Source organism: Nothobranchius furzeri, chromosome 5 (genome assembly GCF_043380555.1).
Source record: "Nothobranchius furzeri strain GRZ-AD chromosome 5, NfurGRZ-RIMD1, whole genome shotgun sequence".
Taxonomy (NCBI): domain Eukaryota; kingdom Metazoa; phylum Chordata; class Actinopteri; order Cyprinodontiformes; family Nothobranchiidae; genus Nothobranchius; species Nothobranchius furzeri.
The window spans coordinates 56,950,785-56,977,451 of record NC_091745.1 but is presented as its reverse complement, the minus strand read 5'-3'; the positions used below and the strand labels follow the sequence as shown (position 1 = coordinate 56,977,451).

Below are 26,667 nucleotides of genomic sequence, written 5' to 3'. Positions count from 1 at the left end.
AGCTCGAAGAGGCTTTGCATTGGGTGAGTGGGATCAGCCGCAATGTGAATGGCCTTTTTTGTAAGGCGGGTGCTGCAAATGTCTGGTAGGGAGGGAAGAGAGACCCCAATGATCTTCTCTGCTGCTCTCACTATGCGTTGGAGGGTTTTAAGGCAGGATACGTTGCAGGCTCCAAACCACACAGTGATGCCGCATGACAGGATGCTCTCGATGTTGCCTCTGTAGAAAGTGTACAGGATGGGGGCTGGTGCTCTTGCTCTTCGTAGTTTGCAGATGAAGAAGAGACACTGCTGTGATTTCCTGGCCAATGCTGTGGTGTTGTTCATCCAGGAGAGATCCTCTGTAATGCGCAGACCCAGGAACTTGGTGCTGCTCACTCTCTCCACAGACACATCGTCGATGGTCAGAGGAGCATGCTGAGTGTGTGCTCTCCTGAAGTCCACAACAATCTCCTTGGTCTTCTCCACATTCAGAGAGAGGATGTTGTCAGCACACCACGTGGTCAGGTGGTTCACCTCGTTCCTGTAGTCGATCTCATCCCTTTGTTTATGAGACCCACCACTGTCGTGTCATCCGCAAAATTGATGAAGAGTTTAGAGCTGTGTAATGGTGTGCAGTCGTGGGTCAGCAGAGTGAAGAGGAGGGGGCTCAGCACACATCCCTGAGGGGCCCCCGTGTTTAAAATGATGGTGCTGGATGTGTTTCTGCCGACCCATATTGCTTGTGGTCTTCCAGTGAGGAAGTCAAACAGCCAGTTACGCAGTGAGGTGTTGAGACCCAGCTGGACCAGTTTTTGAGTAAGCTGTTGGGGGATGATAGTGTTGAATGCTGAACTAAAGTCTATGAACAGCATTCGGACATATGAGTCTTTTTTGTCCAGATGTGTGAGTGCTGAGTGGAGTGCAGTGGAGATGGCGTCATCAGTCGAGCGGTTGGGCCGGTATGCAAACTGGAAGGGGTCCAGGGAAGGGGGCAGAACAGACTTGATGCATTGCATGGCTAACCGTTCGAAGGACTTCATAAGGATGGAAGTAAGTGCAACAGGATGGTAGTCATTAAAGCAGGAGGGAGATGATGTTTTTGGGACCGTAAAAATTGATGTGGCTTTAAAGCACGTGGGGACAGTAAGGTTTCTCCATAGGCATGCCCAATAGTGAGTGTGAGGGGCCACAGATTTGCCCCCAAAGACCCAAGGTCTGTCTCGGAGCACGGAAACCCCAGGGAGACTGACACCGGAGCAGCCCCAACACCCTCTGGAGAGGTGCAAAGGATCACTCCGGAAAAGGGAGGCAACCAGAAGCCTCGCCAGAAGCCCAGGAGATAATAATGGCAAGCCCACAGCCACACACCCCAGGGCAGGCCAAGTTTGAATCTCAGCGGCCCGAGACCCAAGGGCGCCTAACCCCAGCAGAGATCCGACAGAGCCCAGGGATCCAGACCCCATCAGGCAGCCAGAGGTGTGTGAGAAGACCCCTAGTCTCCCTCCGCCTGGCTGTGAAGTTGTAGTCAGTAACAAAACACACTTTTTTTTCTTTTGAAACAGTAAAAAATGTATTTGTCTAAATTAATACAGACCAGTTAAGGTGATGCTATTTTTACTTTTTCCCAGATCATGTACAGTCCGGACCATGAATATTGGGACACAATTGTATCAATTCAATTCAATTCAAACTTTATTTCAGACAAGGGATATGTCCATCACAAGAATAAAATAAAAATAAAAACACATTCTAATTAAAAACCATATAGGCAGTTGTTCCAATGTTTAAAAAGGACTGAGGAGTACCTCGTGTCACTGTAAGTTAAAGAAGACAGTGCTCTAACAACAGTGTTAGCTGACAAACTCAGACGGCAGATGAATTTATACATGAAGAGCCTCAGAAGCGCATGAAAAGTAGGGATGTTACTCACAACAAACATATGACTTGCAGAGGACCATCTAGGGAGCTTCATGAGGATTCTAAAAGCATCCTGATAAGCCACTTGAAGCTTCTTCATTACTACCTTCCTATAGTTGCACCACAAGTGGGCTGTATAGAAAGGAGTACAAAAGGAACGAAAGAGTGACACTTTAACAGAATCTGAGCACATGCCAAAGTTACGTGCCAGAGTGTTAGCCTGCATGTACAGCTTACCGCATTGCCTCTTAATATCCTCGTCATCACAGAGGTCACTTCTTAAAATGTGCCCCAAATATTTTACTTTGCTTACCACTTCGAGGACCTGATTTGTTAAGTTAAAAGATGGAAAATTAAGCGTCAGGTCCCCTTTCGTAGCAGCAATCATAACCACACTCCTTTTAGGGTTAAACAGGATGTCAAATTGCTCACCATACTTAGCACATGCCCTGAGCAGCTGCTGCAGGCCTGCGCTATAGGGAGACATGAGGACTAGGTCATCTGCATATATTAAATGATTTACAAGGCGGTCACCCACCAAGCATCCAGTCTTACTATCATTCAAAGTAACAGACAGCTCGTCAAGGTACAGGTTAAAAAGGACAGGAGACAGAATCCCGCCTTGTTTGACTCCATTCAACACAGAGAAAGGTTCCGACACTTCTGTCCCCCATTTTACCTGCATCAATTTTGGCTCTATACACCACCACAATGGATTTGAAATGAAACCAATACAATGTGCTATAACTGCAGACTGTCCACTTTAACTTGAGGGTATTAACATCCAAATTAAGTAAACTGTGTAGGAATTACAACAGTTAGCATATGTGTCTCCCACTTGTTATGGTCTGATGGGAACGTCTTACGGAGTCTCCTGTCAGACGGAGCTTCAATTTCCACCTCTAGCAGAATTTTGAACAGTTGGGGGACATTGAGTTCAAGTGGGCATTGTTCCATGCTTCCATTGTCAAAGCAGCCAACTGGATCTGCAGCCGCGGGACGATTAATGCTTGCAGAGGCGTCAATCCCCAAACCCGCTAGTGGTTAGGGATGGTATCAAGCCTTTCTGCGTGGAGTTGCATGTTCTCCCCATGCATGCGTGGGTTTTCTCCGGGTACTCCGGTTTCCCCCACAGATCACAACATGCCCTATAGGTTAAAATAAATTGGAAGTCGCTTTGGGTAAAAGCGTCTGCTAAGCACATAAACATAAACATCAAGCTGAGGAAAGAGTCCCATTGTGTGTTTTTGGCCTGTGGGACTCCAGAGGCATCTGATAAGTACTGGCAGTCCAAGCAGAATGCAGCTCGAGTGGTCATGGAGGCAAAAACATCAAGCGTGGGAGGAGTTCGATGAGACCATGGAGCAAGACCTCCATAGAACTTTGACGATATTCTGGTCCACCATCCAGCACCTCAGAGGGGAAAGCAGTGCACTACCAAGACTGTTTATCGGGGCAGCAGTTGCTCAACAGGTTGAGTGGGTTGTCCAGTGATTGGAAGGTTGCAGGTTCGATCCTGGCTCCGGACAAAGAATTTTGCAGTTGTGTCCTTGGGCAAGACACTTAACCCTTAAGCCTGCTGGTGGTGGTCGGAGGGACCAGTGGCACCTGTGCTCGGCAGCCTCGCCTCTGTCAGTGCACCCCAGGGCAGCTGTGGCTACATCGTAGCTCATCACCATCATTGTGTAAATGTGTGTGTGAATTGATGAATGATACACTGTAGTGTAAAGCGCTTTGGAGTCCTTACTCTGACAGGCGCTATACAAGTGCGGGTCATTTATCATTTATAGTGGGGATGCTGTGCTGCTGTCCTGGACTCAGGACATAGTGGATCAGTGGACGGAATACTTAGAAGACCTACTCAATCCCACCAGCATATCTTCCAATAAGAAAGCTCAGTCTGGGGACTTTGGGTTGAGCTCTCCAATAGCTGAGGTCACTAAAGCCTCTTTTATAAGACAGACCATTGCGTTAGTGATGGGAATTTTGGCTCAGCTCACCAAAAAGAGCCGGCTCTTTCGGCTCCCAAGTGGCTCCTCAGATTTTCTGTTGCGTAGAGTATATTTATCACCAAAAATTATGCAAAACTATATGTAAAATTATTTACTAATGTAAAAAAGCAATATATCAAATATTTATCATTTATATGGATTCATTTACTGAACACTTTAATAAATCTCAACTTTCCGACTGCTGTCACTCATTTTCTCACCGTCATCGTCGCACTTTCCTCTCTCTCGCTTGCCTTTTTCCTCCTCCTCATTCCCTCTCGTCTCCCTCCGCCCACATGTGCTCTGCTGTGTGTCTGTCTGAGTCTGATCCTCCCTCTTCCCCGCCCCTACTGCTCTGTGTGTGGATAGTCTGGACACGCAGACGCAGTTACACACGTTGACCAATTGCCTGTGGCTTTCACCAAAGCAAGAAGGGGAGGAAAAGGAGGGTGATGGCTCCCAGTGACGAGCCGGCTCCCATCATTCACTTTATAGAGCCGGCTCTTAGAGCCGTTTCGTTCGCGACCAACACATCACTACATCGCGTCATTACAGAGTGATAAATCCGAATTTGTGGGTCTCGTATATGTGGCAAGGAGCAAAGGGGAGAGGTGATAAAACTCGATTCTGATGCACTTAGTCTCGAAGTAATATTGCCGCATGAGCCCCTCGCCTCTGACGGCTAAACGCGTGTCAGCCCCGCTAATCCCTTTGGAGCAACTGTGGGAGACCCCCCACCCGCCACAAAAGAGGGTGGTCGCGTTAGTGACGTATACTGCGTGCCAAGTGCTGGCTGAAAGGGATATAAACACAGATAAACATGGCCTCTCACTAGTATCTTTCAACCACCTACAACATGACAAACTGGACGGATGCGGAGATCATGGAGCTTTTGGCCGTGCGAGCGGACGAAGTGATTAGTCACCTTTTTACGGGGACAGTGAGAGACAGCCAGCTGTTCGACAGAGTGGTGAAAACACTGGCTGAGCGGGGTGTCAAGCGGGATGAAAAGCAGGTCACATCAAAGCTAAAGGTTCTGAAAAAGAAATGTCATCAGTCTGACGTGTCTTCCATCTGACGCTGAATATGCGACCCTGTACGTCACATGCGGGGCCCGCCCAGCGACCTCCCTTCATCCTGTCTTGGTTTGAGAGGTGCCTGATGGCAGTTTATTCTTGCTTCAGCTTTGCTACTATAAATGCCAAAATCCTCCCCAGGGAGCCGCGGCAAATCCCGTTTTGCAAACGCTATGGTCATGTAAAAACAGAGTAAGGTGGTCAAAAAGCTCTTCAATGGCAAGGCCCAGGGGTGAATGAGATCCACCCAGAGCTCCTTAAACGTGTGATTCACTGAAATATATTTTTTTTACTGATTATTTCTGATTTTAATCAGTCTCGCTGAGTTTTTCATACAGTCTGAACATGGAAATAGTCTCCTACATCTATCTCCTGCATTAGTTTCCGATAGAAAATAGATGGTGAAAGTCTAGGATTAGAAAGGCCTGACAGATCTACATCACACTGTCACTTAACATTCATGGACACACCCATCTTGACTCATAGCAGGAAAAGCTGTTGTTGGCTTAGCATACATGAAACTGCAGAGAACTTCTCGACTAGTAGAAGCTAAACGTTGGCATTAGCAACTTCATCTCACAGGAGAACTTCTCCAGGCTTGTGGTATTTGTGACAATAAAACATCAATGTTGCAAGTAGAGTTGCTTTGCTGTTATCCAATCCAAGGTGAGATGCCCAAATATCAAGAAATAGACTCCAAAACCTGGATTCACTCATCTTGACTCATGAGGGGAAGACTGTTTAGCGCAGGAAACAGCAGAGAATGTCTTGGCCCAGTAGAAGTTAATTGTTAGCATATGCAACTCCACCACATGGCTAAACTCCAACAGGCTTGTGTTTTTGTGGCGATAAAATATCGAGTTGCGAGCCGGCCACTCGTAACTTTTTAACCACAAAGAACCTAACGGCAAGCTGGAAAATAAACCTGTTGCAAGCTCCACCTGAAGCAACGCTCCTTCAGAGTAAAAGCTGAACTCACTGACCCTTCAGGGTCGCTCTGACGCTGTCAACCACCTGCCGCTTACCTGGGGGCATTCCAAGACTAGCCTGTCGTACCGTACACTGTTTCATCGGCTTCTGTACTAAATGGGGGTCTGAGGACCTGGTGCTCTGGATCTACATGGAGGTCTCCGTCAAGGGTATGCAGAACAGCAACAGTGTCTGAATGTGGTTTTTGAAACTCCGACTATGTACTTCTTTTCCTCTCCTTTCCCCTCTGGACAAACTGTGTGGTGGTTAGTTTTATGAATAAAAAATTAGACTGAAGCAAACATCTTTGCTGTGAACTAAATTTACTGTGTATCTTCATTCCTTTTGCCGTTCTTTTTCAGTTGATTTTCCCTATATGAAAGTTGGAATTTCCGAGGAGAAAGTGAACACACCATTAGCTGATGCAATGATAACACAAGCTAATATATCAAGCTAACGTTGTCTTAAACAGTTTATTTTGCTGCTGGAGTAGATTAAGACGATGATACCTCACACTTAGGTCACTGTCGCTGGTTTCATCATCACCCAGTCACCCATCACATTAAGTGAAGTGAAGCCAAACTTTAGAGCGTGTTCGCTTTCTTCTAGTCGGAATTTCAGAGTTCCGAGGAGAAAGCGAACGCACCATAAGCTAAACAGAAGCTAATATACCAAGCCGTTATCTTAAACATTTTATTTACATTCCAGAACAGATTAAGATGATGATGCCTTACTTAGATCGTTGTCGCTGGTTTCATCATCACCCAGTTACCCATCCCATTTAGTGAAGTGGACCCAAACACTTTAGAGTGCGTCCTCTCTGCCATTCTGCTTGCTCTGTTTACATTTTGCCTCGCAGCAACTAACGACATAACAGTCTTGCACAGGAGCTCCTGTCAATCTTGGCAAATCGCTGTCTCAGAAGTTGTTGTTATGAAGGACAGGTACCGAAACGAGGCACCGTTTCATATGATGTAAATCGGTACTTAGTCGATGCAATGGAATTCGGTCGGTGCCTTAAAAAGTAACAAATTCGGTATCCATCCCTAGTTTCAACCCTCACCTATGGTCAGGGGCTTTGGATGAGATCACGGACACAAGCAGCAGAAATGTATTTCCTCTGCAGGGTGGCTGGACTCTACCTTAGAGATAGGGTGAGAAGCTCGGTCATCTGTGAGAGGCTTGCAGTAGATCTGCTGCTCCTCCACATCGAGGGTAGCCAGTTGAGGTGGCTCAGGTATCTAGTTAGTATGCCTCCTGGATGTCTCCATGGTGAGGTTTTACGGGCATGTTCAACTGGGAGGAGACCTAAAGGAAGACCCAGGTACTATGTCTCTCGGCTGGCCAGGGAATGCCTTGGGATTCCCCTGGAGGAGCTGGCCCAAGTGGCTGGGGAGAGGGATGTCTGGGCCTCTCTGCTTAGGCTACTGCCTCCATGACCCGACCTTGGATAAGCAGAATAGATGGATGGACGGTTGGATAGATGGATATCATTAGCATGTGCATCTGTTTTGAATGCAGTTGCTCCACTTAAATCCAGACACAAAAAAAACTGTGGCAGACCCTTGGCTCAATGAGGATGCTCGTGCCCAAAGATGCCAATGTAGGTCCTGCGAATGTCAATGGCAGAAGGTCAATCTCCTATCAACTATTCAAGGATTCTCTGGCCCGCTATCAGAAAGCTGTCTGCTCAGCTAGGAATAGATACTATGCAGGAATCATCATTAGGCATAACAATGACCAAAAGAAACTGTACAGCGTTCTCGCCTCTGTACTCCCCCTCAGAGATTCGCCTCTCTTCTTCCTCTACAGGGGCTGTCTGCAATGAGTTTCAAAAAACGTTCCTGCATAAATCCAGCAAATTAGCCCTCACTTAGGCCAGATTACCCATGTGGAGCCTCACTGTCCATCCTTATTTTCTTGTTTTACTCACGTGACACTCTCTGCTCTGGTTGACTTAATTTCGGCTACGAAGCCTTCAAGCTCTCCAGAGGACAGCCTTCCCCCAAAACTACTGTGCAATATCCTTCCAGTGGTGGCCCCTGCTGTTTTGCATATTGTTAATTCCAGCTTCTCCTCCGGTGTGTTTCCGGCTGCTTTTAGAAATGCAGTTGTTCAGCCACTATTAAAAAAGCCAGGCCTTGACCAGTCCAACTGTGCAAATTATCGCCTGGTCTCTAAACTCCCATTCATTTCAAAAGTTATTGAGAATTCAATTCAAAGATACTTTATTAATCCCAGAGGGAAATTAAGAGTTTCAGTACACACAATTCTCAGATCAGACATACATACATACATACATACATACTGTAAGGTTATGAAGTTCATTATTTTCAGCTCCACACAGCTGCCCCCTGTGCACAATAACACCGTGTAGAAAAACCAAGGTCGGGTGTTCCTCAGACTGTTTACATTCCAGGAGAAGAGTCCGAAGGAGAAGAAGAAGCTTTACTTAATCAAAGTACTTTATTTGTGATTAAAATTATTAAGCAAAACAGATGTTGATCAACAATAATCAAGTGAATGATCTGTGAAATAAATATGTCATGAATTATGTTTAATGAAAACAGGACTACGGCACAGACATACTGATCCTCATCTCCATAGAAACGCATGACACATTGTTCCAACCAATCAGAGCTTTCGGCTGCCGCAGGAGAATCTGGTGTTGACTTCAAGTGTCCAATCCACTTTACTACAACTTATCAACAATCCAGAGATATAAAACAAGGCAACGCCATTTTAAGTCAGTTCCATTTTGACTTCAGTTCTATTCACCGTCATCCTAAAGAAAAGCACAGCCTGGCCAGATGTGTTTCGTCTTTAAACTAAGAACTGTGAAGTTGGAGATTTTCGTCGTTTAACAACCAGACGACATCCTTTCAAAATAAGAGCACCTGCCAACGCCGCCGAACGGTACCGGGGTCGACCCTCCAGACGGGCTTTGAAACGTTGTGATCGCTGCACCGACAGCTCCAGCGTACATCCGAGGTCTTGGACCTGGCATTTCCTGATCTACCTGGGAGGCCCCCACTGGGTACGTACACGGCAAAATAGCGGCTCATGTCATCACTTTATAAGCCTCGTGATATCTAGTCATAACAAAGACGACCAGATTCATTGACGTCAGCCTAGAGAGTCTGAACCAGACACACACACACACACACGCACCAACACAACATCCAAATCCATTTTCATCCATCACAGAGTTAGTCCTGGTAGATTGTTTAGAATTTATAATTCAGAAATTAAAGATTCTCAAACGATCCCATCTCTCTCTCTTTTCTTGTCTCAAAGTCAATACAGAGTGTTTAATTAAACTCCCTGATGATAAAAACAGCCTATTCTTCTGTTTATAAAAAGTGAACTACTTACAGTGTATTAAAATAAAACTCTAGATAGTTACATCACTTCAATTCCGTTACATATGGCGAGCCTAGCTTGATATCTGCACAGTTTATTACACTTTGTGCCGACTCTGAGACATTTTATTTGGGATTTTTGGTTCAGTGTCTGTGTGTTAGAGAAAAAAAAAGCGAGCGCTTCCTCATTCAGCTCTCAGAAAGGGGGGTGCACATTCATCACCCTCCGACAGGAGGCGCTGTTTCATCAAAACACCTTAAGTGCTGACGTGTGCTGGCGGCCATTTTGAGGCCTACATCTAAGGGTAAACATTTCTCCTGTTTTATTGCATTGGAACCGTCTGTTTATTGTTTGTCGCGGTGTTTGTGACACTGTGTGCATCCATTTGTGTAATCGGAGACAGAAGACTCCATCGGAAATTTATTTCCGTTCGATGAGCGCAGGATCCACGCTGTTCTTAGTCGGAATTCTCGTTAGCACCTGCCGTAGATAAGCTTGCTCAGTAAACGCTGTCAGTCGAGAACAACCGCAGAGCGATACTGCATCCAGATTGCGTACGCTATTGAAACCCTTTCAATCACGGAGCGAGACGCCCGTTGGTTGATCGAGGCAATTTTGAGACCCTGGTCGCTACAGGGCGTTCGCTAGCATTAGCTGATGAGCTAACTAGCCACTCTCGGTGAGAAGGCTCGGGAACGCGTCCCGCGAAGCTTTCTAGCCGTTCCGACGCAGCGGAACTGCGTCCTTTAATCCGCTAAACCTTCCAGTACGGAGTACTTTAAGGTAACGTTAGCGGCGGTTCTAATAAACGCTACGGTTTTTAGAATCGTGAGATTGCTACGGGGATCAAAGCCGGGTGTCGGACGACGCATGCGCGGCGGTCCGCCATCTTAGGTGCCCGACACGTAGCTCGACCCGCCATCTTGAGCAGGTCAAATGGCAATGATATTTTTGGCATTATTGAACAATTTTGCCCAAAATATTCATTCACCAGCCCAGCTTCCCTGTAACTAATTCTTTAAAAGATCTACAGGTAAGGTTGTTTCTAAATAAACATCTAATTAGAAGGCAAATTCTAAGAGTAAATTAGTAAATAAAACAGGAATAGACTATTTACTATTTTGGAAAATGGACTCAGAGGTCACAATGCAATTACAATCCCAACTTCAGGCGGCAATTCAAAGCGCTTTCCTACCTATGATGACTGAGATGAAGAACATGATGAACATGATTTGCGCTCTTCAGAAAGACGGCGAGGACGTCAAACAATTCATGCGTGATTCTCAGGCGACACGGGCAACAGCTCCGTGTTTGCCTGAGAAGCCACAAAATGAGACTGGAATGCTGCAGGTTGATGTTTTCACAGGTTCTGATTCACAGGAAAACAACAACACCTCAAAGGAAAGCGACAACACCTCTCCGGTCGTTCCATCCGTGGCGGTGTTAGGCGACGAACCCGCAGATGACGACCGCAGTACCACTACTACCACCGCCGTAACTGAGAAAATTTTGCTTGCACCTCTGGTCGTGAGAAAGGGATCTAATAGGCCCGCAGTGGAGGTCACTGTAAATCAGAGACATCGCTGTGTCGCATTATTAGACACAGGAGCGGACATCTCGCTTATCAGCGGAGCTCTTTACAGCAGCATGTGCGAACAAAGGGGGGAGGACATCTCGCCCCCCACACTCATTTCGGGCCCAAAGGATTTTGACGAGTTCTATGGCGCTCCCTCACCCACGGCTGCGACGACTGAGGTCAACATCTCGATAGGAGGCATGTCCTTTAAACACCTCGTGTACATCAGCGAGGAGATGCCGATGCCCATGCTCATAGGGTTGGACTGTCTCCAACGACTTGACGCTAGAATCAGCGGTGCGTCCGGACAACTGTTTGCACGTGTGCAGAAGCCAAAGCCGTACAAACCGTGGCCTGACACAGGTGGACGCCCTTCGGTGGCATGTCTTTCGCGGGGGGACGCGATTTCGACCTCACCACCACTCTCGAAGCCACCGGGTAGACCCCCGGAACTTCTGTATCAGATCAAGATCGCCGACAAAAACAAGGCGCCCGTCTACAAATGGGTACACAGGGACCATATCAAACTGCACAAGGGTCCCACAGATTTGGCCGATACCAACAACAACAATCCACCGACTTCAAAAGGGGGGTGATAAATACGTCCCGTTGGTTCCACAGATTTCTATCTCTGATTACACAAATTTGTTGTTTGTGAGTGTACATGGTTGTCTTTCCTGTTATACGTCACGTGCAGACTTAAGGTGTGTTGAGACGGACGTGCTGTGGGCTCCTGGAGTCAGGTAAAAGGCCAGGTGACAGTGAGTGGGTTAGGCCACATAGTACTGTTGTCCAAAATTTTGTTTTTTTTTTTATCTTTACTAATCACAATTCCTTAGGGGTACATTAACATGAACATGATTACTAACCACTGATTTACATTTTAGTACTGATTTACATTTCTGTTTTTTTATAGTACCTTTGACCAGTTGATTTTTACAGTGAAAATTATGTTTGTGATTATCAATTCTTTGATTTATCCTACGGGGCTATAACCAATTTTGCCCCTGTCCTGACACAAGTATTTACAGTGAGGATTCACTGATACCAGTTAGGGTTTCTTTCATTTTTCTGCTTCTCGCATCATTCCTTTTCGCATCTTACACAGTCAGGGCTGCATCCATTTCTTCACTTAAAACTAACACATAGTACAAAAGGCACTCATAGAGTTAGGTTTTTATTATTTTTATTTCTTTGATGACATGAAATGCACTTTTGTCGTGTCTACATTGAAGTGCCTACACTGTGCTCTCTCTCCTCTGCTGAGCTTGTGAGGATCCTGCGTCCTGGGGGTGGATCCGTGACTCGTCATCTGCATCGACTACTCCTGAGGGTGCTCCGGCTCGTGGGCCTTGGACGACTGTGGTTCCGGCATGGCTGCTGGGACACCTCATTCATTGGGATTACTGTCACCTGCTCTTCCCTTTTGTGGATTATGATAAGTACTCTTTCAAAGTTCAATTTTTATTTGGAATATTACCCTGCCTGCGGATACAACAATCGATTTTTAATTGGAATACTACCCTGTTCGTGGATACGTTCAAGATTTGCTCCTGCTTTGCTTTATTGCCCGTGAGGATATGACGTTGCTGTTGCTTCGTTTATGGCTTCCATGGGGAATAATTAATAACCTGCTGACTTGTGTTCTTCCTGAGGAGTATGCGAGACTGTTCTCCGGCGTGGGGTTCGTACCTCACCACAAATGGCTGTTCCCTTGGGATCGCATCCGGTTCTGTTGTCAAGATTCTTCATAACGTGGGTTTGTTCAACTACCAAGTGGTCTCTTGAAGGACCACATTGACCTTGAAAAGGGGGGATATGTAAGGTTATGAAGTTCATTATTTTCAGCTCCACACAGCTGCCCCCTGTGCACAATAACACCGTGTAGAAAAACCAAGGTCGGGTGTTCCTCAGACTGTTTACATTCCAGGAGAAGAGTCCGAAGGAGAAGAAGAAGCTTTACTTAATCAAAGTACTTTATTTGTGATTAAAATTATTAAGCAAAACAGATGTTGATCAACAATAATCAAGTGAATGATCTGTGAAATAAATATATCATGAATTATGTTTAATGAAAACAGGACTACGGCACAGACATACTGATCCTCATCTCCATAAACGCATGACACATTGTTCCAACCAATCAGAGCTTTCGGCTGCAGCAGGAGAATCTGGTGTTGACTTCAAGTGTCCAATCCACTTTACTACAACTTATCAACAATCCAGAGATATAAAACAAGGCAACGCCATTTTAAGTCAGTTCCATTTTGACTTCAGTTCTATTCACCGTCATCCTAAAGAAAAGCACAGCCTGGCCAGATGTGTTTCGTCTTTAAACTAAGAACTGTGAAGTTGGAGATTTTCGTCGTTTAACAACCAGACGACATCCTTTCAAAATAAGAGCACCTGCCAACGCCGCCGAACGGTACCGGGGTCGACCCTCCAGACGGGCTTTGAAACGTTGTGATCGCTGCACCGACAGCTCCAGCGTACATCCGAGGTCTTGGACCTGGCATTTCCTGATCTACCTGGGAGGCCCCCACTGGGTACGTGCACGGCAAAATAGCGGCTCATGTCATCACTTTATAAGCCTCGTGATATCTAGTCATAACAAAGACGACCAGATTCATTGACGTCAGCCTAGAGAGTCTGAACCAGACACACACACACACACACACACGCACCAACACAACATCCGAATCCATTTTCATCCATCACAGAGTTAGTCCTGGTAGATTGTTTAGAATTTATAATTCAGAAATTAAAGATTCTCAAACGATCCCATCTCTCTCTCTTTTCTTGTCTCAAAGTCAATACAGAGTGTTTAATTAAACTCCCTGATGATAAAAACAGCCTATTCTTCTGTTTATAAAAAGTGAACTACTTACAGTGTATTAAAATACAACTCTAGATAGTTACATCACTTCAATTCCGTTACAATACATACATACATACATACATACATACATACATATGTTACATAGACACATGACAAGAATTGATGACGGTGGTCATTCGCAACCCGAGTCGCGCTACCTTAATAGAGATCAGAGGGGTTTATATGAGGACTGAGTCAGGTGGAGGAAAAAAAGGCACTTCAGAGTTACCCTCCACAGGGAGGGCAGCTTTGCTATGCAAAAAACACCTCAGACAGAAATGCAACAAACTTCAGACATTTGGGTCCTCAATGATTTCCTGATTCTAACTGACTCTGGCTTCCATGTGCTGTTACTGTTACTTGACCTGACCACAGCATTCAAATCTGTAGAGCACAACATCTTACTTCACAGGCTTGAATCATGGGTGGGTGTGACCGACACTGTTTTCGACTGGTTTAAGTCTAACCTCAATGATCAGTGTTTTTGTGTCCATATTGAAGACTGCTCTTCTCCTAATGTCCCACTTCCATGGGGAGTGCCGCAGGGCTCTATCCTGGGTCCTCTACTCTTTTCAGTTTACATGCTACTACTCGGTAAGATTCTAGCAAATCACGGGGTTAACTACTGTACCACTTCTACGCAGACGATTGCCAGATCTACCTTCAAATTAGCCAACAGCACTCACAGACCTGTTATTGCTCAATCTCGTGTGGCTGAACGCCACTTGTCCCTCTAAGAAGTTGGATGCCGACCGCACTAACTATGGTTAGTGGGGCTGTTTGGCTAAATTTGTGAGTTTTAATAATCCTTAGACTTGAGATCCTTATAAAAAAATCTTTTTCAGTCAAATACAGTGAGTCAGCTTGAATCATGATGCAAAACAGAATTTTTTCTTCCTCTGACTTTTTGAATAACTGAATATCTGAATTGCTATCCCATGTCTCTGTGTGTGTTAAGTATATGCAATATGCCATGGAAAAAGTTTAAATCAGTGGCTTTAAAAAGATTAATCTTTCTAAACAACTTGTTAAAATTAAAGTCCTAAATTGTGCAAAATCCACGTTTGGGGCTTTTGACCATGTTTTATTTCCTCATGAAAAACACCCCCAAAGCAATTTGCATGCATGCATTTTTTCTCTCTTTGCTGCTTCTTTCCTTCAGCTCTGCAAATTTTTCTGGGATTGTTGCTGTGCCATCATGCCTCCCCATCCAGGTCCCTGATCCCTCCTGCCCTGGGGCCTCATTTATCAAGCTTGCTTCTGCACAAAACAGGGTCGGAAAACTGCGTAAGCAACTTTCAACACAAACTTTGGGATTTATGAAAGAAAACTTAGCTGAAAAATGTGCGCAACTTTAAGTCGACTAAGGACCTTGCTTACGCGCATTGTGGACATGGAAAGCACCTGCAGTGCTGCTGCTGAGAAGGATAAAATTATGAAATCCTGCAGCATTATCACTTGTAATAATAATAATACATTTTATTTGAAAGCGCCTTTCAGAACACCCAAGGTCACTTGTCAGAAAATACGTTCAGAAAATACATTAAAACAGCAATAAAACCACAATAAAACGCAAAGAAGAAAAAACAAAGAGAGAAACAATTCAGTAAAATGAGAGGTCATAGGCAGATTTAAACATATGTGTTTTGAGTTTTTTTTTGTTTTAGTTTATTTCAAAAAAAGAAAACATACATAATTTTTTTTAAATACCACAAACAGGAAAAAATACATATCATCATCCCTTCTTTGTTTGAAAAGGAGTAGGCTGAAGTGGGAACTTATATGTCCCTACCCCTTTATACAAGTAAGTTTTACTTGTTTACTAAATCTAACACAAAACCTACATTAAAACAAACAAAATGGTACAAGTCACCAAAAAAAAAAAAAAACACCAAACCATATGGAAAAAAAACAAAAAAGAAAAAAAAACATCTTTTTACAATTGATACAATTTACTTTTCCTTAGAATAAAGGACACCCACTTAAATCATCGATTTTCCACTATATACTTGTTCAGAATATGTTTTTTATAATTCATTTTAAACACACTTATATTTGTACTTACTTTGATTTCTTCTTCTAAATTGTTCCATAATTTAACCCCTATTATTGTGATACACATTTGTTTTAATGTTGTTCTAAACTTATGGATCTTTAAGTTTAGTGTCCCTCTCAGGTTATATCCTCCTTCTCTCTCTGTGAACAGTTTCTGTATTTTATCAGGCATTCATTTGTTTCTTACTTCATACATTATTTGCGCTGTTTTGTATTTAACCAAGTCCTGGAACTTCATTGTCCGCGTTTTAATAAAAAGTTCATTTGTGTGATCCAAATATCCTGCATTTGTTATTAATCTGATAGCCCTTTTCTGCATTGTCGTTATTGTTTGTAAATTACTTTTGTACGTGTTTCCCCAGACCTCTACACAATAGCTCAAATATGGCAGGAGCATCGTATTGTATAACATATAAAGTGCTTTCCGATTAAAAATATACTTAGCTTTCCCCAATATAGCAATGCCCCGTGCAAGCTTCCCCCTAACATATTTGATGTGTGGCTTCCAACAGATTCTGCTGTCTATGACCACCCCAAGAAAATTTATTTCATATACTCTCTCAATTTTTACAATATTAATTACTATATCTAATTCATTGTATCTGCTTTCATTACCAAACAACATACATTTTGTTTTCTCTAAATTTAGTGACAGTTTATTTACATCTAACCATTTTTTAAATTTATTTATTTCCTGTGTGACCACATCCAGGACCTATTGCAGTTCCACACCCGAGCAAAAACCATTTGTGTCATCTGCAAACAATACAAACTTCAATACTTGTGAAACCCTACAAATGTCATTTATGTACATTATGAATAGTTTAGGTCCTAAGACTGATCATTGAGGTACCCCACATTGTATCTCTCTTAGTCCTGATTTATGTTGATTTATTTGCACATATTGTTGTCTATTTAATAAATAACTTTTTATCCAGTCCAAAACTATAACCCTGAAACCATATTTTTCCATTTTTCTCATCAATACGTCATGGTTTACTGTATCGAAAGCTTTCTTCAGATCTAAAAGCAATCCTATTGCATGCTTCTTTTTGTCAATGCATTCTGTTATTTCCTCAATAAGATCAATCAGTGCCTGGACTGTTGACCTATTATTCCTGAAGCCATACTGGCTTTCCGTCAGCAACTCATATTGATCAACGAAATTATCAAATCTTTTAACAAACAGCTTTTCTAATATTTTGGAAAATTGTGATAGTATTGACACAGGTATATAATTTGTAAATTAATGCTTATCTCCTGTCTTGTAAATAGGAATTACCCTTGCTACTTTCATGTTATTCGGAAAAACACCCTATTGAAAAGAAAGATTACAAATGTGTGTTAATGGTTTTACGATGCCCTCAATCACACATGTAAGTGTTCTCATGTCAGTATCGTTCCAGTCTGTACTGGTTTTATTCTTCATATTTGTAACTATATCATAAATCTCCTTCTCATCAACTGCTCTTAAAAAAACTGAATTTTTATTTCTTTCAACATACTCTGTGGCATCCGTTTGTATCTCATCAACTATTATTTTTTCCTCCAATTTAGATCCTATGCTTACAAAATATTTGTTGAATTCATCCACTGCTTCATTCATGTTTGTAATATTATTTTTTCTCTCTATAAAATGTTGTGGATAGTTATTATTCCCTGTCTTTTTCCTAATTACGCCATTTAATACTTCCCAGATGCCTTTGTTTCTATTGTGCTCTAACTTTTTAATAAAATATTCCCATTAACACCTTCTCACTATATTTATGAGTTTGTTTTTATATCTTTTGTACTTTTGTTCTGCTTCTGTAGTTCTGTTTTTTATAAATTCTCGGTAAAGTGTGTTTTTTTTTTATTGCATGCATTTTATAGTCCTTTTGTCATCCACGGTTTTTCTTTATACTTGTTCCTCTGAATATTTTTGATAACTGGACAGTTTCTGTCAAATTGACTTTTAAATATATTTAAAAAGGTATCATATGGTTGGTCTACTTCATTTTTTCATAAACAATATTCCAATCTTGTTCTAATAGATCATTTTTAAGACTATTTAACCTCTGTTCTGTTTTCATTCTTTTATAAGTATAGTTAGTTTCTTCTGTTTCATTTTTGTAATGACAGTCATAAGAAGCAAAAACCGGTAGATGGTCACTCATATCGCTTATTAATAACCCACTTTCCACCTTTTCTTCCGTTATATTAGTGAATATATTATCTATTAAAGTAGTGCAGTGTAATGTTATTCTAGTCGGTCTGGTTATCAATGGAAATAAACCTAGACTGTACATTATATCAATAAATTCCTCTGTACTTTTGTTTTTATTTGGATTTAGCAAGTCTATATTGAAATCTCCACAAATAAACACTCCCTTCTGGTACAAATTTGTAAACATCTCCTCCATTTTATTCTTAAATGTTTCAATCTTAGAGCCTGGTGTTCTATATATACAGCTTACTAATATGTTCTTCTTCTGCTCTTGGGGGCCTGCATCTGTGGCAGAGGAGGCGGCGACGATGGGCTCTTGGGGGCCTGCGTCTGTGGCAGAGGAGGCGGCGATGACGGGCTCTTGGGGGCCTGCGTCTGTGGCAGAGGAGGAGGCGGTGACGACGGGCTCTTGGGGGCCTGTGTCTGTGGCAGAGGAGGAGGTGACGACGGGCTCTTGGAGGCCTGCGTCTGTGGCAGAGGAGGAGGCGAAGACGGGTTCTTGGGGGCTTGCGTCTGTGGTAGAGGAGGAGGCGACGACGGGCTCTTGGGGGCCCGCGCCTGTTGAGGGCAGGACTGGCGGTGACCGGAGGCAGAGACGCCGGAGGACACATCTTTGACTTCTGGCCTGGAGGCGGCGGCGAAGACCTCAGGGCTGGAGGCGGCAGCGTCAGCCCCTGGGCTGGAGGCGGAGTCATCAGCCCATGGGCTGGAGGCGTCGATCTCTGGGCTGGAGGCGGTGGCGGCGGTCTCTGGGCTGGAGGCGGCAGCCTCTGGGCTGGAGGCGGCGGCGTCTGCCTCTGGGCTTTAGGCGGCGGCGTCGGCCTCTGGGCTGGAGGCGGCGGCGTCGACCACTGGACTGGAGATGGCGTTGACCACTGGACTGGAGACGGCGTCGACCACGGGACTGGAGAAGGCGTCGACCACAGGACTGGAGACGGCGTCGACCACGGGACTGGAGAAGGCGTCGACCACAGGACTGGAGACGGCGTCGACCACAGGACTGGAGACGGCGTCGACCACAGGACTGGAGACGGCGTCGACCACGGGACTGGAGAAGGCGTCGACCACAGGACTGGAGACGGCGTCGACCACAGGACTGGAGACGGCGTCGACCACAGGACTGGAGACGACATCAACCACTGGACTGGAGACGGCATCTACCAATGGACTGGAGACGGCGGAGACGTTGGACTGGAGGGGATGTCGACCTCTGGACTGGAGGGGACGTTGACCTCTGGACTGGAGGGGACGTCGACCTCTGGACTGGAGGGAACGTCGACCTCTGGACTGGAGGGAACGTCGACCTCTGGACACGAGGGAGCGTCGACGTCTGGACATGAGGGAACGTCGAACTCTGGACACGAGGGAGCTTCGACCTCTGGACACGCGGGGGCGTCGACCCTCCTGGCACGAGGGAGCGTCGACCTCCATCGACTTCTGGTCCGGAGGTATCGACTTCTGGTCCGGGGGCATCGATTTCTGGTCCGTCGACTTCTGGACCTTCGACTTCTGGTACGGGGGCGTCGACTTCTGGTCTGGGGACGTCGACTTCTGGTCCGGGAGCATCAGCTTCTGGACCGTCGGCTTCTGGACCGTCGGCTTCTGGACCGTCGACTTCTGGACCGTCGGCTTCTGGTCCGTCGACTTATGGACCGTCGACTTCTGGTCCGGGGGCGTCGACTTCTGGTCCGGCGGCGTCAGCTTCTGGACCGTTGGCTTCTGGAGTGGAGGAGGAGTTGCTACAGATGGGACCGCTTGGACACGCTGGACCGGATGCGGTGCGACCTCCGGGACCACAGCTGGAACTGGATGCGGTGCGACCTCCGGGACCACCGCTGGGACAGGAGCTGACTGAACTGGTGGTGCCGGAAACTGGGAGAGCAGGGAGGATAGATTGTCCAGCTGGAGCTCCTGGAGACTGAGGCTCTGGTGGAGTTGGGCCAGCTCAGCTCGGAGACCGGCGAGCTCTGCTGGGTGGAATGCGGGTTCGATCCTTTGGCCAAGAGATGAGGGAGCTGCAGACTGGACCGGAACCTCCTCCTGGTAATTCGGGGAGGATAGGGTGTCTAGCTTGAACTCCTGGAGGCTGACAAGCTGACGGATCCGGCCAAGCTCCGCCTGGAGGCCGGCGAGCTCTGTCAGCTGGGCTGTAGGCGTGGTCCCTCCGCCTGCAGATGACGGAGGCGCTGATTGGACCGGAGACAGGACTGCTGGCAAGTTGGCGCGCCGAGCCGGAGCTGCAGTTAGCTCGTGGCTCCGTTCTGGGACCAGGGGTGACGGTGGAGCCCGGCATTCTTCCCAACGCCGTGGGCCAGCTCCGGGGGAGCACACAGCCAGTCTGGTGCCCACGTAGCAGGAACGGTCTAGCTGCGTCTCCTGGTCCAACCTCACATCTAGCTCCGGGAGGGCGGAGGGGATCGTCGCAGCCGGGGTTCGGCAACGGCGTCTGCAGCGAGACGAGGCCAGAGGAGGAGAAGCCGGCTGGTGACCTGCGGTTAAAAACTGGAGCAAACACTCCCAAGAAAGAACCTCCCTGCTGGATCCTTTACAGGGTTGGTTCATTCTGTCACAAGCGTGCCGGTGAGTGAAATGGAAGTGAGGATCCACACGCGGGTGACAAAGGAGGCAGGCAGGCAGACAGGAACATTTAAAGAGTTTTAATGAGACACGCAGGACAATGAAACAATGAACCAACCAGACAAAATGAACTAACAGGGTTTAAATACAGGAGGAGCTGGGACCTTGGGTGATCGGGAGATGAGAGGCAGATGGGAGCAATTAACATGAACACAGGACTGAACAGAATGGGGAGACAGGACAGGGTGTGACACACTTTGGTCAGCTGCCATGCTGAGTGGTAAAGTGCTTTAGAAATAAAATTGACTTGACATGACTTGAAAGTCTACAGCTATATTAGCCTCGAAAGTCCTCCGATATATGTAATCATATAGTCTGGCCATGACCCATAGAAAGAAATTAGTTGTGGGGCGAAATCTACTGTTCTCTTTCAAACTGACTCTGCATGCAATTGGACAGCGCTAGAACCAATCAGAACAATGTACTGTTTTCATTGCTACAGAAATCAGTCAATAGGACATTAAGCAGTCAGTTATCATCTCAGGGCTATGTCCATTAGAACCGTAACCAGCGTTATAAGAGGAAACAAGAGAGCGCTAAAGATCAGTCAGCGTTTTCTATGTCCAAACATCTTTAGTTGTCCGTGACTTCAAATGGTGTTTTTCTTTTTGGGACTTTGGATTTTTGTCCTAAATTTGAAGTTGTAGCAGCTGACTGTTTCTCTATCTCTGAAATTTTTGAGCAGAGAACCTCTCACACCAATGGTGTTCTGTTGCAAAATATGTGATACGTGATATTTGTGACATATCTCCTCTTCTTCACTCCCAGGCTGTGCTATAAATCACGAGAAGAGCGAACATTTATCTATTCCGCCCCCCCAGCTGTGCTGCACTGCCTCTTGGTGTAAGGCAGGCTCATTTTCTGGTGCTTTTTAAATCTCGTTTAAAGACTCACTTTTATAGATTGACTTTTAGTTCGTGATTTGTTTTATTGCTTTTTATTTTAGGGTTTTATCTGTGTTTTTATTGCTTTATTTTTGGTTTTATGGTTTTTACTTTTCTCCAATTGTCTGTGAAGCCTTTTGGTCAGCTTTCATGCTGGATTTTAAATGTGCTCTATAAATAAAATGATGATGATGATGATGATGATGATGATGATGATGATGATGATGATGATGATGATGATGATGATGATGATGATGATGATGATGATAAGTGTGTAATGAGTGGAAGACCCAGGTAAATGTGGAATTGCAGTGGTTCAGTAAGACAGAGAACCGGATAGTTCAATAGCTTGTTTTGGACCATTGTTGGTTTTTGTCCGAGGTTTTTAGGCAGAGAACCACATAACTGTATTTTTTTTTCCTTTAATCTACACAACATATTTATACAGCTGTTAGAATTTGTTAAGAACAAGTTTTAAGCTAGCTTGTTTTGCAGATTTGCTATGGTAGCTTTGAAGCTTCTGTACTCTAGAATCAGGTGTATTGAACCAAACTTCAACGAGCCAAAGTACATCTAGGTGTGGTGCTGTCAGAGAAGGCTCAGAGAAGATTAGAGAGAACCAACACACACACAAACACACACACACACACACACACACACACACACACACAGGAGGAGCAGTAGTCATTACAGAAGTTTTGATTCATGTTATTGCTGGTTGCTAAGGAGGTCCACGTCTAAAAATAAGCACAATCATGTGGTAAGTTAAAGATATATTCCCCCATTTAACAAGCAGTGCCCGTGTTTTTCTTATTACTCGTGACTGTGTGGTCACATCTTGATTTAACACACGTCATTTCTGATCTCAGCTCAAACAACACAACAAGCTGAGTCTGAGCTGCACTAGGTTTCTTGTAATTACATGTGAATCAAAGTCTTCTGGGTGGACTTCTTTAGTCATGCAACAGAGTATGAGAAAACCAAGAGTCTGGCTCCGGCTCACCGTTCAAAAGGAGGGTTTGTGGCAGTAAACACACAAGAACAGAGAGGAAATGGCCAAAACAGAGAGGAATTTAACTTCATTTGGATCCTGATGCAAGGTAAGGTCACAACCTTTAGGACAATTAAGGATGAATGCTGAGATAAAAGTATTTATTAAGGGTAAAGCAGTTTGTGAATGTTCAATATGTCTCTATAAACATCACCACAGTTTACAACATGTTTGCCATCTAGCAGCTTTAAAATACAGGAAGTGCTCTTATCTCTTTAGTGTCATAAAATCTGTAGCAAACAGCATTATAAACAAACAAAACTTGGTCCAGGGTCATTAAGACCCAGTCTTACAAAACGATTAGCCAGCATGTTTTCTATACTTTTCTTCACCAACACACCTGGTTAGTATCAATGGATGATTGACAAACTTCTGAAGAACTTGTGGACCTGCTGAAGAGTAAATTTGATCATTGAATCAGGTGTCTTGGACCAGGAACCAGCCCATACATGCAGGGCAGTGGCCCTCCAGTTAATTAGCCCAGATTTAGTCACTGTCTGTGCTCCAGTTACTGACACTGCATTTGTATTTGGTTAAAGAAGACTGGGTGGAAAATTAATCCGGAGATCATCAGAAACACAGCAAAGCCGTTTTTAACCCAACAGTTAATGGTTAACAATGAAGTGGGCTGATCTCTGTACACAAATACAGAAAACGGGCAGTGTGTGTGTGTGTGTGTGTGTGTGTGTGTGTGTGTGTGTGTGTGTGTGTGTGTGTGTGTGTGTGTGTGTGTGTGTGTGTGTGTGTGTGTGTGTGTGTGTGTGTGTGTGTGTGTGTGTGTGTGTGTGTGTGTGTGTGTGTGTGTGGAGGATGAGTGTTGTGAAGGGGTTTTTATTCTCAGACTGGTTTTAAAATTCTGGGGATGGGAGGGAATGTGGGTATGCGGGGCCTTTTTAATTTGTTAAGCACTTTGAGATATATGCATTGTATGATTAGGTGCTATATAAATAAAGTTTGATTTGATTTGATTTGATTTATTTGGGGAGATGAATCATCAGTGTTGCATTTATTACATAATAAAAAACAGCAAACAGAGGCAGCAGAGAGGTTTGTGTCGCTGTTAGCCAACCAGAGGCTAGATGTTCTCATCTCATGAATAATAATAAACTCTAAATCCTGCCCTTTTCTTCCCCCCACTGCTCAGACTAACTTCTACTTCCTGAAACAGGAGCGCCAGAGCACCTTTTCCACAGAAAACGACTTACAAGGCATTCACTCATTCAGATGTATTGAAAACCCGAGTGAATGAGACCTTCAATCAGGAGCATAGCTTGTCAGTTAAAGAGCTTTTATTGTTGTTTTTGACCAGATCTTGTACTGTTCTCAATCGAAATTCTCTTCTTGTGTTCAGATATTTTTATTTGCCCTCAAATGGACCCTTAACTTCATACAAATGTTCCTGGACTTCCAGCTTCTCCCCCCAGTGCTCCTAAAACCTAGACCAAATTCTTGCTTTGCAAAGAATGGTCTAGGCATGCTCCATTGGAACCTCAGCAGCTACCAGCACTCTGGCTGGCCAATCACAACCCTCTAGAGGGGTTTCAAACACATAAAGAGCTGTGATTGGTCCATAATGGTGGGCCAATCATAGTGCTCTATCTGCTTAGTGAACAAATCACAGAGCTTTATCCACTTTGTGGGCCAATCAGGGCACTCTATATGCCTGGTGGGTGGGATGATGCAACAGAGTGAAACAAGAGTGTGTCACATTCATTGTCCAGTAGCATGCGGAGAAAGACAACGGTAGAACCCGCCCCACAACCGAGAGCTGTCAATGGAGCATGGCCAGACTAAATAATATATTTATTTAGTCTGGCTTGCCAGGCTACCTAAAACCTGCTTTTGCAGATTTTTACCATACTTTTTGGATTGAAGCTAGATGATTCTACCATACTCCCCCAGCCAATAGGAAGCTAGCTATGATGCTGACCAAGAAGAGTATGTGTGTGTGTGTGTGTGTGTGTGCGTGCATGTGTGTGTGCACGCTCGCATGTGTGTGTAATGAGAGCTCACCCATCTTCCCCTCTGTTACAATTTTCTCAGCATACATTTGTAATCAGTAGGAAGCAGAAGCACAACAGACGGTCTCCTCCTCACTTTGTTCTCTGGCTGAACCCACCAAGCAGGTGTTCAGTCAGCAGCAGATCCTTCAGCCTGGAAAGAAAACAAGATTTCATTTAAAATTTTATTGGAACAGAAAAGGTCATATTTTTATATATTTCTTCTATAATATTCCCTATCATGAGGTCTTTCAAAGAAAAGAGATTCAGTTTAACTGACCCTAACTTCATTAGGTGCTGTTAACACAAATATCTAATCAGGCAAATATCTAATCAGCCAATCACATGACAGCAACTTAAATCATTTACTCATGGAAACATGGTGAAGAAGACTTGTTGAAGTTCAGACAGATCATCAAAGATGATGGAACGCAACTTAAGTGACTTTAACCACGACATGGTTGCTGAAACCAGACATGCTGCTGTGAGTACTTCAGAAACAGGTGGTCTACTGGGATTTGAACCCACAACCAGCTCTAGGGTTTACAGTGACTGCGCAGACTGTTTCTAGATGATAGAAAGACAACAGCAGCTCATATAAGCGCTGGTTCCTACCAAGGTGTGCTGACCAACAACAGCAGCTCCAGATGGACTCCAGCAGAAGAAGACCACACCAGGTGTCTGCTGTCAGCTAAGAACAGGAAAACCGAGTATCTCCAGAACTGGACCAGGAGAGAATGGAAAAACCTTTCCTGGTCTGAGTATAGAATTCACCTGCTACATTCAGATGGTCGGATAAGAATTTGGTGTCACCAACATGAAAGCACGGATCCATCCTGCCTTGTATGAATGCTTCAGGCGGCTGCTGCAGGTGTAATGGTGGTGGTGTTGGGGAGATGTTCTTGTCCCATTTCGGACCCCTTAAAACCACCTGAGCCTGGTTCAAACACCACAGCCTTCCTGAGTACTGCTTTTGACCATGTCCATCCCTTTATGATCACATGGACCCATCTTCTGATGGCTACTTCCAGCAGGATAAAGCACCACAAAGCTCAGATCTGGTTTTTAGAACATGACTATACTCCAGCGGCCTCCACAGTCACCAGATATCAGTCCAGTCCAGAAGCTTTTTCAATTTTTTTTATCCATTCAGTCATTTTCTGAACAGCTTCTTCCTCAATGGGGGGCTGAACCTGGGTACGCAGCCGCCTTGTTGAATCTACGGCATTAAGAATGAAAGCATTTCTGAAGGAGGTCCAACTAACAACTAACGATGAGTTTGTATCTGTTAATTCATCCGAAAACTCTTTGGTAGCAACTCATTTCCCTTTGGGGCCATTCCAGTCATAGTCATGTCAAGCATCATCACCAACGTGTTTAATTAACAAACTAACTATTACACTATTTACATGCAGTCCTTGAGTTTGACTGTGTAAGCCTCCGGAAGAAACATGGCATGAAAATTGTGACGAGACACTTCAGGGTGGTTGCTAAACCAAAACCACAGGTCAGTTAGAAACTCTGTATTATTTTTTAGTTAATTTATTATTTTCACATTCATTGACTGTCACTGTACAACACTTGTGCAACTGTGTTGTTTTGGGTTTTATGTGAATTGACAAATTATATCTCCTTTTATCCCTCTCTCTCTAACACACACACACACACACACACACACACACACACACACACACACAAATGCTTGAGGCAAATTTTAGAATCTGTTACTGACGCAGCAATAAATGAAAAGAAAATTAAATTAAGTTCAATCAATGAAGTTGTGATGACACATGAATGGTTACATTCACAGTTGATGAGTCATTTGCTCACCTATGACCAGCTCTTCATACGGTTTAAAAGTGGCGATAAAACGGTGAATTAATTAGATTTTAAATAAAATGATCGATTGATTCAGATGGTTTCTTCTTAACCTCCCTAACTTATAACCTCTTAAACTCTCCGTTATTAGCTGACCGAGCAGGATTTAAAGAAAATGACTCACCTGTGGCTTTTCAGCAGGTGGAGTTCAGGTTCTCCACTTAAAACAAAAACTATTTCATCTGCTGCCCTTTCAGAATATAGA

At 44.4% G+C, this 26,667-nt stretch overlaps 1 protein-coding gene across 1 annotated transcript in view; it reads right to left on the bottom strand.

Annotated features, from left to right (window-relative positions):
* The window catches only part of hpn (hepsin), a 58,785-nt gene that overhangs the window by 31,896 nt on the left and 222 nt on the right, over positions 1 to 26,667 (bottom strand). The window contains exons 2-3 of the mRNA XM_054740650.2: positions 26,587 to 26,647; positions 24,598 to 24,738 (exon numbers count right to left, since the gene is read on the bottom strand). Coding sequence (XP_054596625.1) covers positions 24,598 to 24,634 — 37 coding nt within the window. The 5' untranslated portion in view covers positions 24,635 to 24,738; positions 26,587 to 26,647. The remainder of the gene's footprint in view (positions 1 to 24,597; positions 24,739 to 26,586; positions 26,648 to 26,667) is intronic.